The sequence below is a fragment of the Spea bombifrons genome, chromosome 5 (genome assembly GCF_027358695.1).
Source record: "Spea bombifrons isolate aSpeBom1 chromosome 5, aSpeBom1.2.pri, whole genome shotgun sequence".
Taxonomy (NCBI): domain Eukaryota; kingdom Metazoa; phylum Chordata; class Amphibia; order Anura; family Pelobatidae; genus Spea; species Spea bombifrons.
This window is the reverse complement of record NC_071091.1, coordinates 51,253,956-51,273,909: the sequence shown is the minus strand read 5'-3', so window position 1 is coordinate 51,273,909 and position 19,954 is coordinate 51,253,956. Positions and strand designations below refer to the sequence as shown.

Sequence of the window (19,954 nt, the reverse complement as noted above, 5' to 3'; positions counted from 1 at the left end):
ATCCTCCTGTGTATGCCCCCCCCCCACTTACCGGTGCGATTCGCGTAGAGCTCTGCACGCTGCCCGGACTAAGCACCTGGGACTCAGATGCAGGGGGACCTGGATCCTCCTGTGTTATGCCCCCCCCTCAACTTACCGGTGCATCTGAGTCCCCGGTGCTTAGTCCGGGCAGTGTGTAGAGCTCTAACACAGGAGGATCCAGGTCCCCTGCATCTGAGTCCCCGGTGCTTAGTCCGGGCAGTGTGTAGAGCTCTACGCGATTCGCGTAGAGCGGAAGTTGTCTACGCGAATACACGCTGCCCGGACTAAGCACCGGGGGACTCAGAAGCACCGGTAAGTTTGGAGGAGGGAGGGGGAGGGAGTGTTAAACGGGGGGGCATAAGGCATTTCTGGAGGCAGAGTGCTCTGTGAAATGCCTTTTAACCCCCTTAGTGCCACTCTGCCTCCAGAAATTCCTTTTAACCCTCTATACGCCACTCTGCCTCCTGAAATGCCTTATACCTGCCTATATGCCACTCTGCCCCATAATATGCCTTTTAACCCCCTAAATGCCAGTGGCATATAGGGGTATAAGGCATTTCTGGAGGCAGAGTGGCACATAGGGGGTCAAAAGGCATATCATGAGGCACAGTGGCATATAAAGGGTTAATAGGTGCATCATGGGGCACAGTGGCATTTAGAGGGTTAAAAGGTGTATCATGGGGCACAGTGGCATTTAGAGGGTTAAAAGGCATATCATGGGGCACAGTGGCATATGGGGTATAAGGCATTTCTGGGGCAGAGTGGCAAGCCTGGGGGCACATGTGCATAACTGGGAGGGGGGCAGGTTGAAAAAAAAAAGGAAATAAAAACAAAATATTTTTCTCAACCGTAGCTTTTATTAACAAACAATTGTTCACATAGTTTACATGAATTAACATTTACCGGTAAAACTTTTTTCCTATAGGGTCGTCTTATATTCAGGCTTTTTCTTTTTTTCATAAATTAATATTCAGATTTTGGGGGGTCGTCTTATAATCAGGGTTGTCTTATAATCGAGCAAATACGGTGTATGATGTTATGAAAAAAATGGTATCTAAAGAACACTTCTCATCATGGGAAAAAAAAACAATATGTAACTTGTGTGGGTACACTAAATGGGAGAAAAGAAAATTACAGCTAAACATAGCACAAATGGTAAAACATTTGTTAAGCCATTGTCACGAAGGGCAAATAGGACCTCGATCTTGCTGAATTACATGTGTATACGGTTCAGAGCTTCTATTGTACCATCCCTAGTCTCTCTTCTGTGAATGAACTCTACCTGGTCAGGGTGTGCTATCGGTGGTAATACTAGAGCAAGTCCGGTTGCCAGAAATTTTGGCATGTGTTTTACATGGTCTTATCCCTCCTTAGGTATTAAAATTATGTGCACCTCTGTTGATGTAGGGGAAGAACAGTGGCCATCTGTGACGGGATGCCTGTGTACTCCCGCCAAGCTGCACTTCTGCCAAGACACCAGTCGTTAACCCCTTTCAGGGGGGTGCCGCTGCGCTGGCACTCTGGCTAGCTGTTGCTTAGCATATTCAGCACATGTATTGTCCTAAAATGGACAGTGGGGTATTACAGCAGCCCACCCAAAGCATCAGACAACACCAATATTTGAACCACACTATTATTTAAACAGTACAAGGGGGTAATTTACATATAATAGTCACAGCAAACCACACATAGTTCTCCATCAGACCCTCCTTTTCACAAGTCTCTGTATATTTGCACTCAGCCCTCCTCAACCCAGTTGGAGGTAGTTATTGTAGTCTGTGGGGAAGATGGTAAACACACCACACATAAACACCCCCTCCCCAAAATGCAGGTGTCCCAATTGTTGTCCAAGCTCCACAGTCTTTAGTCTCTAGTAATGTGGCACTCTGTACCAGGGGTAAGTAGTCCCAATGGACCCTTTGCACCCACCTCCCCAAAAAGAGAACCCCTTCCAAGGCCAGGGCCCATAGTATGTAGGGAGGAGGCAGGGCTTGTATTCTCTTTATAACACCATGAAGATCAGCTGTATGCGTCGTTTAAGTCTGCAGAACTGTTAGATAAGATGCCCTTCCATAACACTCATACACTTCTGTAGAGTTATAGAGGAAATATCAGTGGATGTAATTTCACTAAAACAACGGTCTAGAGCTTCTTGTATTTTGGCGTGTGCAACTACATCATTCAGTATGTGCTTATTGAGTCTCAACATGCTTATTCTATGTGAAACATGAAGTGTTCACAAAGTCCAATTGGTGCACGATCCGAAGTGTGTGCAGAGGCTCCACCCTTTTGCAGAAGCAACCCGGGAGACCTGGGTAACGCAACGAAATAGCAAGAAGAAGCGAACCAACAAAGAAGACAGGAGAACAAGAAGAAAAGGCAACACTAGAAACACAGCTACAGGAAAGGAGACAGGTACATGGAAGTAGATGGCTAAAAGGTATGGACGCATTGAGAGAGATTGAGAAAGAAAGTGAAAAACGAAATGCAAATTTTTTTGTTTGCTTAGTTGAGGATCTCCTTGTTAGAGATTTGTACAAATCAACTAAACAAATCCAAATGCACAAGTCTATATATTATTAATTAACATTTAATAGACCCAGTATAACCTACAATGGTAGCAAACTTATGAGAAACTGTGAGACTCCCCTAGGGAAGTGCCAATAATTGTAACAAACCAATACACCATCATCTGTAATAAAACTATTAAATTATTTTATTTCCACAAGTTAGTTTAGCACAAGCATTAGTCTCTTTAGTGGAGAAAGAATACACAACTATTTAACTCATTCTTAAAAAGCATCACTGCTATTTTTGTGCTTAAATAATCAGAAAACCGAAATTGCTGTTGCAGGTTCAAGACATGTGAGACTCACAACCACCACACAACTAGCACACCTGCAGCTAGAACTTATGTTTAAAACAGAAACTGTGATGGGCCGCCCTGTACCCCGACTGGGTACACCCGCCAGTTGCTCGTTGCTTCCTCCGGAACCACAAGGGTTAACCGCTTCCAGCGCCAGACGATACTGAGAAGAAGGGATCAGGAACTAGCTTGGTGTCCTCAATGTAATAGCACCCACTGAGATGTAGCCAAATACGGTGCTATAATTGTCCTGAAAAGGACAATGAGTGATCTAGCGAGCCCCTGAAGCATTAGAGGAGACTAATGTCCAGGGAAATAACACTTTATTGGGAAGACGCATTGTTGTTGATATACAGTTTAACAATGAAAGGGACATAAATCACAGTAACATATCCCCACCCTGCCCAGACAGACTGACATTTTTGACGGGTTTTCATGGCCGTGTCACCACTCTAAGTAACATTCTATAACATCAATAGGGTAAACATTACACACACAAAAACTGTGCGGATGCGCTACTTAATAAGAAAATCATTATAATGTAGGACTGTGAAAACTCAGACTACTCTCTATTCACTAAAGAGTGTGTTGATGCATTGGCGGCTGGTGGGTAATTCCAGTAGGGGTTCACAATATATACATTTTGAAAATGAAATGTACATTTATGATGTAATGTACATGTTAAAATACATTTCCCTAAATTAACCCTAAAGACCCCATAAACCATAACTGCCCCGTAATTAACCCTCAAGACCCCATCAACCATAACTGCCCCTAAATTAACCCTAAAGACCCAATTAACCATAACTGCTCCTAAATTAACCCTAAAGACCCCATCAACCATAACTGCCCCTTAATTAACCATAAACATCCCATTAACCATAACTGTACCTAAATTAACCTTGAAGACGCCATCAACCACAACTGCCCCTAAATTAACCCTAAACACCCCATTAACCACAACTGCCCTTAAATTAACCCTAAACACTCCATCAACCACAACTGCCCCTAAATTAACCCTAAACACCCCATCAACCACAACTGCCCCTAAATTAACCCTGAAGACCCCATCAACCACAATTAACCCAAAACACCCCACTAACTATAACTGCCCCTAAATTAACCCTAAACACCCCACTTACTATAACTGACCCTAAATTAACCCTAAACACCCCACTAACTATAACTGCCCCTAAATTAACCCTAAACACCCCACTAACTATAACTGCCCCTAACTTTCAGTAGCCCAAATATTAATGTTATACTCACCAGTTAGATGAGTTCTTGAGCCATGTCGACGGTATACGAAATGGGTGGGGCCAATTGGCACCCTGGCCCTGCCCCCTTATTGCTCCCTGTCCCTCCCTGCAGTCACTGCCGATTGGCCCCGCCCCTTTCTCCCTGTCCCTCCTTGCAGCCAATCGGCAGTGACTGGAGGGAGGAACTGTAAGTAGGAGCTGCTGCTGTGAGTCAGGCACTAAACGGATTATAAAACGAGGGATATTTTTCAGAGCATTTGCTCTGAAAAAACCCTAATTTTATAATCGATAAAAATCGATTCAACTAATCGATAATGAAATTCGTTGGCAACGATTTTCTTTATCGATTTTATCGATTAGTTGTTGCAGCCCTAATTTTAATGAACATGTGTGTCTGGGTATGTTAATGAGTGAACATGTTTCCTTGAATATGTTAGTGTGTATCTGTGTATGTTAGTGTTTGTGTGTGTTAGTGCGGTAACATGTGCCTTTGGGTATGTTGCATGTGAACATTTGTCTTTGGGTATGTTACTGTCTGGGTGTGCTTGTGTGCCTGTGTGGGTCTGCTTGGGTATATTAGTATGTGTTTGGGTACATTAGGGGTAAAGTGGGTGCAATGGGAAGTAATTTTTTTTCGAAAAAAATGTGATGTGAAGCGAGGGTTAATCAACAGAAACAGAAATATGCATGTTTGTGTACATATAAGGGAGAGCAGGGGAGGGCTGGCTCCTGTGAGTTCAGTGGGCAAACAAATGGCCCAGAAGTAGGGCAGGCTTACATGGGTCCAGGCGGCACTTAGTTGGGGGCAGCATTGGCGGGGGAGCACCAAAGCAGGTGCATACCGCGGTAATAGGGCAGCAGGAGCTCGTGCGCTGCTGTTGACTCAATGAGAACCACATGGAATCATAAATATCAACTGAATATCACATGCGACCCCCGTATTGCTGGTATAGATCAAATGAGAAACATACAGGATAATAGCAATTTGTATAACTTTTTAAAAATAAATATCCTAACAAGATCTACAAACTTAATAAAAATACATTGTATGTATGTGTAAGTGTACAATGATCAGAGAGAGGGTGGGTACGTGTGCATAATTTTTGCCACTTTTACAGGGATTTGGTAGCTTGTCCTGGGAAATTGGTAGTTCCGAATGTTATTCCGTTTAGAGGGAGATATGTGAAAACTAAAGGAGCGCAAGGTTTGTTCCTTCAGACCTGTGTCAGCACTGTGAATATTAATTCACATATAAACTATATGTTCACATTTAATAAAAACTATGATTGAGAAAAAAAAATATTTCCCAAGCTGCCCCTGCTCTTAACTGCCCCCTCTTCTCACATGACTTGTAGAGGAAATGCTTCCCCCGTATTTTGCTTTTTGCCACTTTAAATGCAAACAATGTGGTGAATACAGACCCCTGTTCCCCAAAACAGTGATCCCCTGCCTGAGGCTGCACAGTGTTTGCATCAGATGCCATCACTAACTCCCTTTTAAGACATCTCTCCCTTTTATAAAATCTGCTTAATTGATTACTCGCTCTCACTTTCTCATGCATTCTTGATGTCTGCCAACCTTTGCTGCTGGCCACTTCCATGTCCCTGTCTCCTTTACCGGAGGCTCTGTTCTTTTGAAGAAGTTCTCATAGAGGCCTGATTCATGAAGAAACAGACATATAAAGAAGACGGAAAAAGAAGAGTACCAGTGGTAAAGGAGACAGGGACATGGAAGCAGGTGGAGGAGATGTAGTGCATTTTAATAATATGACTCCTGGGCCCTGTCCCGATAGGGTTAACTAGTTTAGTATAGTCATACGTTTTGTGACTTAGGCGTCAACACGTGTAGACCATTCTGCTAAATAGATAAGGGAACGCCCAGGCGCATAAGAACAAAACAACCTCTTTTTAAGGTGACCGGCCAGCATCTTAAGATGGAGGGCCAGCCTACGTCACAGAACAGAAGCCACCTGGAGATAACACCATGATGTAAAGATGCGCGTCACTGGAGGATTCTGGAAAGTCCCCACGACGACTATAAAAAGCTAAGGCCGCGACCACAATCTTTGGAACCTCACCTGTGGTGTTTGCAAGAACGTGCACGGGCAGCCCAGGACGGATCCAGAGATCCTTGCGTCCAAGACAAGTGGCTCTTCGTAAAGACTGTTCTGAGGGGTTTCCCATAGAGCCCTGCGCGGGACTGCTTTTTGAATCCCGCTCCCGCTGTTTTGAATCCCGCTCCCGCAATGTGGGTGTTCCGCTCCCGCCACATTTGTGGCCACTCCCGCCCGCTCCCGCCACATTTGTGGCCAATCACGCCTGCCTCCTTACCTGATTTCCCGCGCAGTCCCGCAAGGCTGCCCTCGAGTTGTTCCCTCACAGCGTCTCTTCTCTTGCTCCGCTCAGGAACAAGGCGGAGTCACAGGAAGTGACGTCACATCGCGTGACTCGGCCTTGTTCATGGGTGGAGCAAGGTAGGAGACACTGTAATGGAGCAGCGAGAAGGCATCCTTGTCCAATGCAGTCCTCTAGTTTCCTAGTCTCTGCCGAGTTTCTGATTAATCAGCTAGAGGAGTGATAACTACTTGGCTTTGTGATGTATTACTGTATTGACACTATAGCACTGCTATTGTAAGAGTTCTATATTTTGTTTTGCTTGATCAAATTGCTGTTTGTTGTGCTGTCATTCCGTATCCTCATTGATTGGGCAAAAGAGGAGAGGGTGGTGAGACATTGACAGAGAGGATTTCCGGGAGAGTTGAGACCTGTGTGTGCCAGTGTGTCACCCTGTGTGAGTGGCACTCGGGGTGGACCCTCCCAGGTATGCTACTGTTATTATTAATCCAGAAGAAGGTAAACACCCCCCCATTAAGGTGGTTTCCAATTCTGTCTCATAAATGAGTAAAATTCGGTTGTGTTGTCCCTGTATATATTTATATGATGATATTCTATGAAACTCACCTACTCTAGTCTCTCCATAACATTCTGTTCCTCTTATGAACTTAGCAGCCGGAGTCTGCACGTCTTTAAGCTCCATAATGTCCTTTTGTCTTATCGTTTACTTACACTTAAGCAAAACATTTTCTTTCCATCAGTAAATATCTCTCTTTATCCTGACATTGATAACTTAATGTAAAAATGTACTTAATGTAAAATTTGCACATTTATTTCCCCCCAAATGCATAACCTTGCACTTGTCAAAAAGTCCCATCTGCCACTTGGCTGCCCAGTCCTCCAACCAAATTTACTTGCAAGTAAAGAACCTTCAGTTTTGACAGTATTTCGTTATCTAATGTTTTGGTGATCTACACACCCAGACATCGCCATGGGAAGAACATTAATAGACATTAAATAGAAATGGGATGAAGATAGAGCCCTGAGGAACTCCATTTTTGTTCTGCTCTAGTTTCCCAGCTGATATTTTGATAAATTCCTATCACAACTACATATTACCACTACTCAGGACCGATTCAAGGCTCTGGTGGGCCCTGTCTTGTAGTGGGGCGTACAGGGGCTGTAGGTGGGGCGTACAGGGCTTGTAGTGGGGGGGCAGATAGGGGCTTGTAGTGGGGGGCCCACTAGCCCTGTTCCCCCCACTACTAGGCTCTATACCCCCCACTATAGCCAGCCCCTTAGGGGTGAGGGAAAATTAGTTATAACATTCAAAACAATTTTTTTGAAAAATAAATATTTGAAGATGGCCGCTGGACGTGTGGCCATCTTCAAATTCCACTGCCGCGGGTGATTAAAAGTGCAGAGGGTGGCCCCAAATAGAGAGCATTTGCGTTGAAAAAACCTTGTCTTATAATCGAGCAAATACGGTATGATTTTGAACTATGCAACTTGTTAACAGCTTGCCCCTTATACTGCTTATATCCTGAACTTATTTAGTAGGGGCTATGGAAGTGTTCAGCTTCTAGGGCAGAGGTGTGTGTGTGTGTGTGTGTGTGTGTGTGTGTAGACGACCTGACAGCAGACATGGCAGAAACCACTGCCTTACCACCCAACAATTCCAAAGGTTCTGCACTGTCACAGGTAGCTGTTAATAGGTTTGCACCCAGTGAGGATCATGGGCTAGTTGGGGAGATTTCATCTCCATTGACCTGCCAACAGAGCTGTTACATGAATGGAGGTCCGTGCTCCAGCTATACAGACCTTTACTGCAGCTGCCACGTGAAAACGTTAGGATGACTATTTGGGTAAGTGTTCTGATGCCTGGAAAATAATGTATTATAGCTCTTTTAATGTTTAACCCCTTTGCGACAATTGATATATATATTAACTAAAAGAAGACAAATGAATGAAACTCACTGTAGAAGAAGTTAAGCCTGGCCAGGCTGGCGCCAAAACGTAGGACGCGTTTCGTTTAGGAACTATGCTGCCTCCTGTCAGCAACGGAGGTTCACAAAATACCAGGGAGTCGGGAGAGAGGCAGAGTGGTGTATGGGAGGGGGGGAGATGTCAGAGGGGTGTATGGGAGCCACCCTCCCATACACCACTCTGGCTCCTCCCCCTCCCATACGCCACTCTGCCTCTCTACCGGGCTCCCTTGTGTCTTGTGAACCTCCGTTGCTGACAGGAGGCAGCATAGTTCCTAAAAGAAACGCGTCCTACGTTTTGGCGCCAGCCTGGCCAGGCTTAACTTATTCTACAGTGAGTTTCATTCATTTGTCACACAGGAGGCAGAGTGGAGTATGGGAGGGGGGAGGAGGCAGAGTGGAGTATGGGAGGGGGGAGGAGGCAGAGTGGAGTATGGGAGGGGGAGGAGGCAGAGTGGCGTATGGGAGGGGGGAGGAGGCAGAGTGGAGTATGGGAGGGGGAGGAGGCAGAGTGGCGTATGGGGGGGAGGAGGCAGAGCAGTATATGGGGGGGAGGCAGAGTGGTGTATGGGAGGGGGAGGAGGCAGAGTGGTGTATGGGAGGGGGTAGGAGGCAGAGTGGTGTATGGGAGGGGGGAGGAGGCAGAGTGGTGTATGGTTGAGTTATAGTGGTGTATGGGGGGTATAATGAATTTCAGGGAGGCAGAATGGCATATCTGGGGGAGTTAGAGTGGTGTATAGGGGAGGTAGAGTGGTGTATGGGGGGTATAATGAATTTCAGAGTGGCATATCTGGGGGAGGCAGAGTGGTGAATCAGGGAGAATTTCAGGGTGGTGCAGGGCATTTATGGGGAGCGAAGTTGCATATCAGGGTGCACAGTGGCATATAGGGAGGTATAAGGCATAAATGGGGGCGAGTGGCATATTGGAAGTTATAAGGCATATCAGGGGGGCATAAGCATATCTGGGGGTAAAAGGTATATCAGGGGGCTCAGTTGGATATCACTGGCATATAAGGAGTATAAGGCATATCGGGGGCACAGTGGAATCTCTGGCATATAAGAGGTATAAGGCATATATGGGGCAGAGTGGCAAGCTGGGGGTCAGATGTGCATAACTGGGGGCAGTTTGGCAAATAAAAGAAAATATAAACAAGGCTTTTTTCTCAGTTTTTATTAACCCCTTAACGACAATCCACGTACATGTACGGGGTTGCCGTGCAACGGGTTAACGACAATGCCCGTACATGTACGGGCTGCCGTTAAATAGCTGCATCGCCGCGATCGGCGGCTTTGCAGCATCCACGGAAGCCTCCCAAGTGAGGCTGACCGTGGATCCGGGGAGGGCAGCCCTTGGCAGCCCTCCCCGGAAGAAAAATGGCCGCCGCCGCACCGATCATGAAAGATCGCGGCGGCGCCCGGCTAAAACAGCTTAGGAAGCGATCTGAATCGCTTCCTAAGCATAAATGGTGTTACTGACATGCCTCGATATCGAGGCATGTCAGTAACACTACCCCCCTACCCCGATCACCTTGCGATTGCCCCGAAGAGCAACCACAAGTGCCATCCTGTGAATGACGTTGCCGTCATTCACAGGATGGCATCAACAATAGAAATGAGTTCATAGGTCTATCCAGACCCTCTTGTGAACTCTCGAGCTCCTCCTGCAGGTTGAATGCAGGTACTGCATCCAACCATGCAAGGTCAATGGAGCCCAGCTCACGAATGAGTGATTAGTAAAAAAAAAAAATAAAAAAAAAATTTAAAAAAATGTTTAAAAAAAAATAAAAATAATATGGTAACATATAAAAATCCCCACTGTCACCAAAAAAAAATAAAAAAAAAAAATTAATAAGCAAGTCCTAAAATTCTTTATCTTTACAAAAATTCCAGCATGGAAAGAGTTAAAATATTGGCATTACAAATGCCCATAGGATGTCTCGTATTAAAAAATGCATGAGTGGATGGGATAAATTGAATTGGCCGAGTTCAAAGGTGTCCCAAATATGGGACATGGGGGCAGTAGGATCAGATGTCTAAATGGCCAAAAAATACACACCTCACAAAGGCGGCCTTTTACCTCCCAAATAACCCAACAAACCCATGCATGTGGGGTATCACTGCGCTCAGGAGATGTTACTGAACACATATTGGGGTGTTGTTTGACACGGACATATACCAGGAGCGATAAATTTATACCTGAAGTACAACGTGTGTGAAAAAAATACAAAAAAATTTACTACCATAAAGTTTCACAAAGGCTGGTGGTAAAATTAGTGCATGGAAAGGGTTAAATTACCAGCATGTGAAATACCTTGGGGTGTCTAGTTTTTAAAAATATATGACTTGATGGGGTAAATTGCATTGGCCGGCTTCAAAGATACCCGAAATGGCACATGGGGGGAAGAATTACCAGATTTGGAAAAAAAGGTTTTGAAATAACAAAACGCTACCTGTACTTATTGCCCCATAACGTGCAGAAAAAAGCAAAAAAACATAAAAACATTGGGTATTTCTAAACTCAGGACAAATAGTAGAATCTATTTAGCAGGTTTTTTCATTTGTTTTTGCAGATGAGTAAAAGTTTTTTGTTTAAAAAGTGAGAAAAAGTAATTTTTTAACAAAAAATCCCCATATTTTATCATTTTTTTTATAGTAAATTAGATGATATGATAAAATTAATGGTATCTAAAGAAAGCCCTGTTTGTCCTGAAAAAAACAATATATAATATGTGTGGGAGCACAAAATGAGAAAGAAGAAAATCACAGCTAAACAGGAACACCGAAAAATGTTAAAATAGCCATTGTCCCACAATATACTACGAGTAATAACCCCTATTGTCCTTAAGGGGTTAAATATGAAAAATAGTTAACATGAATTAATATTTACTAATAACTTTGTATTAAAACCTAGTTTGAGAAACACTGTGTTTGGGTTCTTGTAGCTTTTATTATTATGTCAGTAAAATAAGAAGGTGAATCGAGCGAGAGAGGCCATTGCAATAAAGAGATGAAAGTGTAAATTGTACGTTTTTTATTACATTATTTTAAATAAAAAAAAAATTGCATTTTTTATCTGATTAATCGAAAAAACAATCAGCCAACTAATCGATTATTAAAATAATCGTTAGTTGCAGCCCTAATCCGATCTCAAAGTATAAAACAAAAAGTCACGGGAGAAAGACAGTCAGGAACCAAATGACAAATTCTTACGCACATCGGACATTCTTATTTTGTGTGGCTGTCTGACTTCTGTCAGTCTGATCTCCTAGCAGATCATGAAGTCACTAGGACCTGGTGACATCCCAGTTTCTGGAGGTCTGTATCTCCCTGTATGATTCACGTTTGGATTTATAGATCTGTTGTAGAGTGAAAACAACTCAAACACAATATGGATTCCATTAAAATATTGAGGGAATAATCCACAAATCCCATCTGCAGCATTCACTGGGTTAATAGGTGTTATCCAGGGACGTCTTAACGCACGGGGACAGTTGTCTCGGGGATACCAGCAATGTCATACGTGGGCCGGACTGGCCTACCGTGATAGCAGGAAATTTCCCGGTAGGCTGCATCACCTGGGGTCGGTCTTGAGTCCGGTCATCCGACTAAATGTGCGGCTACAACAGATTGAGGCACAAATCTCCCCTCCTGCATCTCACCAGAAATGACATCATATGTGGCGCTGACAGTCTTCGCGCAGTGGCAGGCCGCACTACCTATCGGAAGGGTTGCGACTAGTTCCTTTCCAATAGAAGCACCATGTCCTTTCCAGGGAAATAGCTTGCTCAGGGTGTGTGAGATATTTTTGCCCCCTAGTGGTCAGGTCCTGTACAGGGATAGGAACTATCCAACTCATGTAAAGAGCGCCGGTTTCTATCTCGGTAAAGGACCTTTTGCTCCATCGTTGCCAGGTCCTGTTAAAGGATAGGAACTAGATGGTTCATGGTAAGAAATATACCTCCAGCTCACACAGATCCTTATACAGCCAAGAGACAATTATATCTCCAGCTCACACATGTCCTTTACAGGGATAGGAACTTGACGGTTCATAGTGTGAAATCAAGTTTCCATCCAAGGACTTTTATACCTTCAGCTAACAATGGTCCTTTACAAGGATACGATCTCTTCTTCTTATACTGCAAAGAGACTCTTGTATCTCCAGCTAACACAGGTCCCTTACAGGGATAGGAACTAGACGGTTTATAGTGAGAAATCTAGTTTCCATCCAGCTAAAGGACTTTCATACCTCCAGCTAACAATGGTCCTTTACAAGGATAACAATCCCTAGTTCTTATACAGCAAAGGGACCTTTATACATCCAGCTCACACAGGTCCCTTACAGAGACATGAACTAGACGGGTTACAGTGAGAAATCTAGTTCCCATCCAGCTAAAAGGACCTTCATACCTCCAGCTAACAACGGTCCTTTGGAAGGATAACAATCCCTACTTCTTATACTGCAAAGGATTCTTTGAAGCTCTAACTCACACAGCAATTCCTAGTTCTTATGCTGCTAATGAACCTTTATCTGCTTTGATAAAGGGAATGATTTGAATTAATCATGCTTGCTGAGATCTTAGCTTGTTACATGCACAGACCTGCTGCCTTTGCAGCTCATTATGACCAGATCTACTCTCCGGTAGCTCGCTCTCGATCTGCACTTGCTCTCCGCTCGCTCTGCCCTGGTACTCTGTGCTCACTCTGCACCCTCTGCACTGGCACAGAGAGAGACACACACTCATTAGCACAGAGAGAGATACTCACTGGCACACACAGAGAGAGAGAGAGAGAGAGAGACACTCACTGGCAAAGAGACACACACACACACACACACTCATCGGCACAGAGAGAGAGAGACACTCATTGGCACAGAGAGAGAGAGAGAGAGAGAGACACACACACTCATTGGCACAGAGAGAGAGACACACACTCATTGGCACAGAGAGAGACACACACACTCATTGGCACAGAGAGAGACACACACACACTCATTGGCACAGAGAGAGACACACACACACTCATTGGCACAGAGAGAGACACACACACACACTCATTGGCACAGAGAGAGACACACACACACACTCATTGGTACAGAGAGAGAGACACACACTCATTGGCACACAGAGAGAGACACACACTCATTGGCACAGAGAGAGAGACACACACTCATTGGCACAGAGAGAGAGAGACACACACTCATTGGCAGAGAGAGAGAGACACACACTCATTGGCAGAGAGAGAGAGAGAGAGACACACACACTCATTGGCACAGAGAGAGAGACACACACACTCATTGGCACAGAGAGAGAGAGAGAGAGAGAGAGACACACACGCTCATTGGCACAGAGAGAGAGCGAGACACTTACTGGCACCCAGAAAGACTCACTCACAGATTCAAGTTTAGCTTCGAAGACTGCAGCGTTCAATTAAAGCTTCATCCTCACATCCCACGTTGTGAAGCAGCTATATCAGCTGGGCACAATATCAGCCCATTTGCAAGCATTTGCACGCCCCGCGCTGCCGCTTCTTGTAGTTCTTTGTACCATGTGACCAAACAGTCACATGGTCTGCTGACATCACCAGAGTCCTTCTACTGGGTAGGAACTTGCCGATACCCAGCCGGGAGGTTGACATCACCAGAGTCCTTCTACTGGGTAGGAATTAAGCACTGTCCCGGAAAAATGGGAGACTTACTAAATTTCCGGTCACAGCTATCAGATATACTTGCTGTCATTGGAATTGACAGCTCTTTGGTAAAGGGGTACTTCCGAAATGCTGTGTTTACTTCCGGTTGGAGTTGCTGCTATTTGCGTCCCTCGTGTTTCTGTGGGGCAGCAGTTGGGGTTCACCATACGGTTTTGGGTCCAGTTCTGTTGTTTTGTGATCCGTAACGAGTCGCCGGAGCTTATCACGCTGTATGGATTTTTACTTTTCATTTTAATGGCTTTCCATACCATTTCTTACCTTAACATTCTGTCTCTCAAGATAATACATTGTACAATTACAAGCTACCTTCTCATTCGCCTTTAATGTATTGCTAATTCATTGTTGTTCCAAACATTTAGCTGCGTTTCTTGCATGAGATCGTGTAATTTGATTTAAAACATCTGCAGCTTCAGTAAGATATAGAGTTGAGCAATAGTCCGAGAAGAACAAGAAATGTAATTTAAAAAAACAACATTTCTGCTGATTTGATATTTTATTGTGTGCACCGAGAAGAATCAAATATATTTGGCATAGTTCTTGAAAATAATATTCAGTATTCTAGTGTAAAATGTTATTTTTGAAATATCTGAATAACTGTTTTGACTAAATAACATGTAACATTAATTCCATTCATTCAAAAATTGATTTACACAAGAAAAGAAGGTTGCTTTTAAATGTATTGCCATAACAAAAAAATGACACTGTTATATGATTTATTTTTACACTTGTATACTATAGTTATTGCTTTTTAGCATGGTCAGTCCTATAACAGTGGTTCCGCAAATTAGGTGTGGAGGATAAAATATTCCTGCTGTTAGTTCAGATATATTTCATCATGTAAAACTTTGTCCTATGATGAGTAATTATTATTTCACGTGACGCATAAAGAGGCACTGCTAGGTTGTTGCCATAAAGCTGAAACACTTCTTCAAAGTTGTTATTTTCACGCGATTAGATCTTTAGAGTAAATAACACATTGACAGAGTTACAGTGTGGCTAAATGCTATAATGCTGGGTAGTCGAAACTTATATCTCAAAATAATATTTGTTTTTGTGTGTTTGGCTCTATGCAGTTTTCAACATAAGCATGGAACGTTTACTATCTGAAAATGATCCGCCCCCGTTTTGGTGTCATGTAAGTATCCTTAAAGATTCACATTAGAAATACATGCTTACTATATTATAGCTGTCAGTGTTGCTTTCATACAAGAGTAAGTAACGTGCACAGTAATTAATGCTCATGCTCAAGTCCTATACCAGACCTAATCATATCATACCATCATAAGGAAGATCTTCTCCCCTTTTTTAATGAAGAGGTGTGGATAAATAGAATACAACGACAGGAAACTGAAAATTGTCGTTAACAAACACTGTTCATAGCAACCTCGGTTTATCGGTGGGATATCTCAGCGTTGATTCATTGAAAACACATTAAATGAGACTCCAAATAATCTTACTCCGGCTGAACAAACAGCCTAGAGAACTTAAAATCCAGATTTGACATTGTTATAAAACCCCGTGACAAATGGGAGCAGGTGGTATTATTGTCACAATGGAAAGAGTACAATATATATGCAAATGTAAAAAAAGTTATAGTCGTTATGTAGCATGTTCTCTCTGGAGACAACTGCAAAACTAAGCACCTCTTATGGTATGCTATATAAATATTTGCCAGTTGGGTAAATATAATGATAGATCAATTTTATTACTGCAAAAAGTGCTTTTTTTAAAAAGTCATTAACCATACTCTAAACATTACACGGATGCATATGCATATATTATCCCACACTCTGTGATTCATGGTATAACATCTTCTGGGATGCATTTGCACTATGCTGTGCAAGTATTTTCTCAAAAATCACTTATGGCTAAATACTTTTTCTCTCTCTTTTTTTTAGATCTGTAAAATTTCCTGTGCATCAGCATTAAATCTTCATACCCACTTTCTGGGTGCAAAGCACAAGAAGGTAAGTCTTATTTATTTGTGTATTGCATTAATCATAATCTCAATTTGCTTAGGTTTCAGCATCTATTCTAAATATAATGATAATAAATATATATATTTTATATAAGCTGCTTTTGCATATATTTTTCTATGCCGTTTTTAAGTCAAGGACGGGAGATATATCCTAACATGATGTTGTACTAAGTAGCACCAACACAGTAAATAATAAAGTTATGTTCTTTTTCATTCAGGTGGAAGAATCTCTTAGAAGTTATGTATATGGTACGTGAAAAAAAGAATACCTAATAAGTGCATTTGCATGTGTAATAAAAACATGTACTAAACCTTTATGTGCTCCAAAACACTCTAATATTGTTAATTCATTCAATTTTATTGCATAAACTCTATTTTTGTTTTTTGTAATCATTCTAAAAAAAAGAAGAAGAATCAAAAAAGGAAGAAAACGAAGTAGAAAATAAAGAACTAGAGCAAGCGGCAGTGCCTGGAGAAACACTGATGGATCTTCTCAATGCATGCAGAACCACAGAACCTGCAGTTGGTATGTCAAGAAAAAAGTACCGTTATAATTGCCGTCGTTAATATCACACTGAAATCACTGCAACAGTAATAAAGTTCCTAAGCACTATAGATTTTCATAGATTCATTTAACAATTATTTTAATTGCTCATCCACTGCATCCACAGTGAAAACATGTCTTCTGTCATTCTCTAAAAAAAAATAATAATGATAATAAAACTCCCTGCAAACATATTGTCTCTCCTCTTACAGGTCTTGAGCACATCTATGAGTACCACACAGAAGGAAGGGAAGGATTTTGTATTTATGAGTGCCGAATGTGCCACTGCCAGACTGGAGTTTCAAACATGTTCATGCATGTAGTTGGAGCTAAACACAGAATTATGTACTTGGTAAGTTTTTATAGTTGAAAAGCTTTCAAAATTTCAGGTGTCCAAATTGAGACACCTGTGTTGGGTGGTATTTTTAGAGTCTGGAATGGATGGGGTTATGATCACCCACCCACCTTACCCGTAGAGCTCCATTGGTTGGCAACTCTCTGGGCTGATCAGGGGAGATCAGAGCATCTTTCAAACCAGCCCATGATCCCCACTGCCCCAAAAAAGCAGGATAGAGGGGCAGCTATTGGGGACATTGACACACTGGGAAGGGGCCCACACGGGACCCTGCAGTAAATTTTTGTGGGATCAATGCATTACAGCAATACCGTTTAAGTGACGAAATCAATCTTAGGTTGCTTTTGAACTGTCCTGTGAAAAAAGCACTTGGGAGGTATTCCATTTTTTAGGAATAAAATAAAATTAGGAAATAAGGAAGTTTCTAGACTAGAATATTGTAGACTGGGTTGGCAACAGTTATGGGTGATTTATTAGCCAAAAAGAAAGCTGTGTGTAGGTTTATAATCATGCTATGTTTTTCTGTGTGCTGGAGCACTAGTTTTTATTTTCAGGCACAAAATCATATATGTTTAGAATAACTTTTTTCTTAATATTGTGGCTTTTTTGTTTAGGGTTTATTTCTCTTGTAGAATCTACACAATGTGCCTTGCCTCCTAAGTGGGCAAGTTCTAATCAAAGCACAAAGAGACAGATATGTGTAAGATTGCTTTCTGTAACCACCTTCCTTAAGTCTTGGATGTTTAAGATTCTATATATTTAATGTTCTTCTTTTAGAGCAAATACCATCCTGATATGGATATCCCGAGCACTTTTCAAGTGAAAACACCTGCTAGAAACAAGAAATTAAAGGATGCCTGTGAAGCTGTTGAAAAAACTTTTGGAAGGAAGCAAATTAATGTAATGTTGTTGACTGCACACATGCATTTAAATTTGTACTAGTATAATATATATTATTTTATTCAACCCTGAGGTTCCTTCGAACAAACAAATTTGTTTTTATCTGAATTGATTTGTAGAATGTGTACCTACATGTATTTTAATATATAAGTGGATAGATTTTAAAGATAAAAGTTCAAACACCTAATTACTATTAAATCATTGCAAGATGACTTGATATCTGAGCAAGTCATGAACATTTTAAGCTTTTGCTTACATTTTGCTGCATACCATATGAATTCTTAGGCATTATTTTACTTGTAAAGAAAAATGTTTTGAATACTGAAGAATGCAATTGTTCTTCATTCATGGATTTGATAATTGAATAAATAATAAATAATCATGATTATAAAAGTGAATAAGTTCACATATCTGGGTTCTACTAGACCACAAGGTCATATCATCCGTTGTATCTGCAGTTTCCATGGATTCAATATACTAAGACTATAATGAAATTCAATTTATGTTTAATATCAGTAGTACACTGTGCAGCATATTTGAAGTCTTTTTATTTAGTTATTGTTTTGCTTGGACCAGGTCATGAAGGGATCACACGCTCCCAGGTCTTTCATTAGCGGTAAGTATTAAACCTATGGCTCAAAGCCATTCTATTTAGCCTTTTTTCTTTTAATTTGAATTACAAAGAATTGTTTTTCATGATGGGCAGAATCAGTATGTATGAAATTATGGGAGCAATTACACCCTGTACTGCTGTGTCTTTTATATAGCTTCCAGGGTATGTAGATGTTGTTAACCTTTAGGCAGCATTTACATTTCTGACATGATTCTTTCCATACTCACTGATCGCTGCTGACCTTGCAGCCCTCCTTGAACTGGCGCAAGATGCCATGCTACTACCCCACCTCCACAAGTGGGCTAGACAGAATCTGGACAATTGCACCCCTGCAAGCCCACCCCTGATAAAAATTCAGCCATGTATAAAACATTCTGTCAATGATGTCTGCCTTTAAACCATCTTTTTTTATCGTGCCCAACATCTAGGTCCCGAACCTTTCCCTGCAATTAATTATCGACCGAACAATGAGCTCCAGTACATTGACTTCACTGCAGATGACTTTGGGGTTAAAAAGAAGGATCCAGAGCACAAACGTGAAGCAACGTTTCGAGGTGATTCTTAATCATTTAGACTCTCCCTTTTCTTCTCTCTCTCTCTCTCTCTCTCCTCTCTCCCCCTTTTGTGTTCCAAGAGTCCTGTAAAAGCAGAAGAGTATTATATCGAAGTAAATATCATAAAAACGGCAATATCGCTTCTCCCACATCCATCCTCATTAGGTTTAATTACTTTCATTACTGAGTTTAGTTGTTTCTATCCCTCACAAATTGGTTGTTCTGTTTTAAAAGCCTAGTAACTTGTTTAAGATGTCTTTTTTTTTCTCCTTTTCTTTATATTACCTCAGAGTTAAAGGCAGCCCATGAAGCAAAACTACAAGCTAGGTAAATATGACAACATATCTTTACAGCATTTAAATATTTAAACATTTTTATTAAAGTGCATTTTAAACTATTTTTTCATAACAAAGAACTTATCTGTATTGTTTAACAGAAGAAATGTGCCTTCACTGCACTTAGATTTAAATTGAATTGAACTACTCGTTGGATCAATTCTGTACCGATTGATTACCTAAACATAGCAGGTATTCCTTCTCTATGTACAACTGTCAGAGTTGGATCGCCCTTGACTGGCTGCTAATGGACTGCAGCATTATTTCTGCCGGTTTTTTTAAAATATATATATATAACATTCAGGCCGCATATGATTTATTATTTTGTAAAGTTAGTAAAAAAAAAAAAAAAAAAAAAAACTCTCCTCTTAAGGGGAAAAATGTAAAATGTAAGTTTAAACATTAATATATTTCCTTCATTTTTATGTACCATATGTAGTGGAGGTCCAGCACAGTCCTGTACGGATGAACAAGTAAGTAGCACATTCCTCCATAAGGTTTGTTT

General features: G+C 41.7%; 1 protein-coding gene across 1 annotated transcript; it reads left to right on the top strand.

The window, feature by feature from the left end:
* The first annotated feature begins 14,001 nt into the window (after window positions 1–14,001).
* Window positions 14,002–19,510, top strand: LOC128496924 (uncharacterized). The gene is made up of 10 exons (XM_053466759.1): window positions 14,002–14,118; window positions 15,244–15,305; window positions 16,069–16,137; window positions 16,367–16,397; window positions 16,555–16,674; window positions 16,905–17,044; window positions 17,825–17,947; window positions 18,524–18,563; window positions 18,989–19,114; window positions 19,405–19,510. The coding sequence occupies exons 2-10, from the start codon at window positions 15,258–15,260 to the stop codon at window positions 19,443–19,445; spliced, it is 738 nt and encodes a 245-aa protein (XP_053322734.1). The 5' UTR covers window positions 14,002–14,118; window positions 15,244–15,257; the 3' UTR covers window positions 19,446–19,510.
* Window positions 19,511–19,954: the final 444 nt, after the last annotated feature.

Coding starts and splice junctions, on each gene's coding strand:
- LOC128496924 (XM_053466759.1), top strand. CDS start 15,258: ATGGAACGTTTACTATCTGAAAATGATCCGCCCCCGTTTTGGTGTCAT. Junction 16,398..16,554: donor TCTTAGAAGTTATGTATATG/GTACGTGAAAAA, acceptor TCTAAAAAAAAG/AAGAAGAATCAAAAAAGGAA. Junction 19,115..19,404: donor ACGTGAAGCAACGTTTCGAG/GTGATTCTTAAT, acceptor ATATTACCTCAG/AGTTAAAGGCAGCCCATGAA.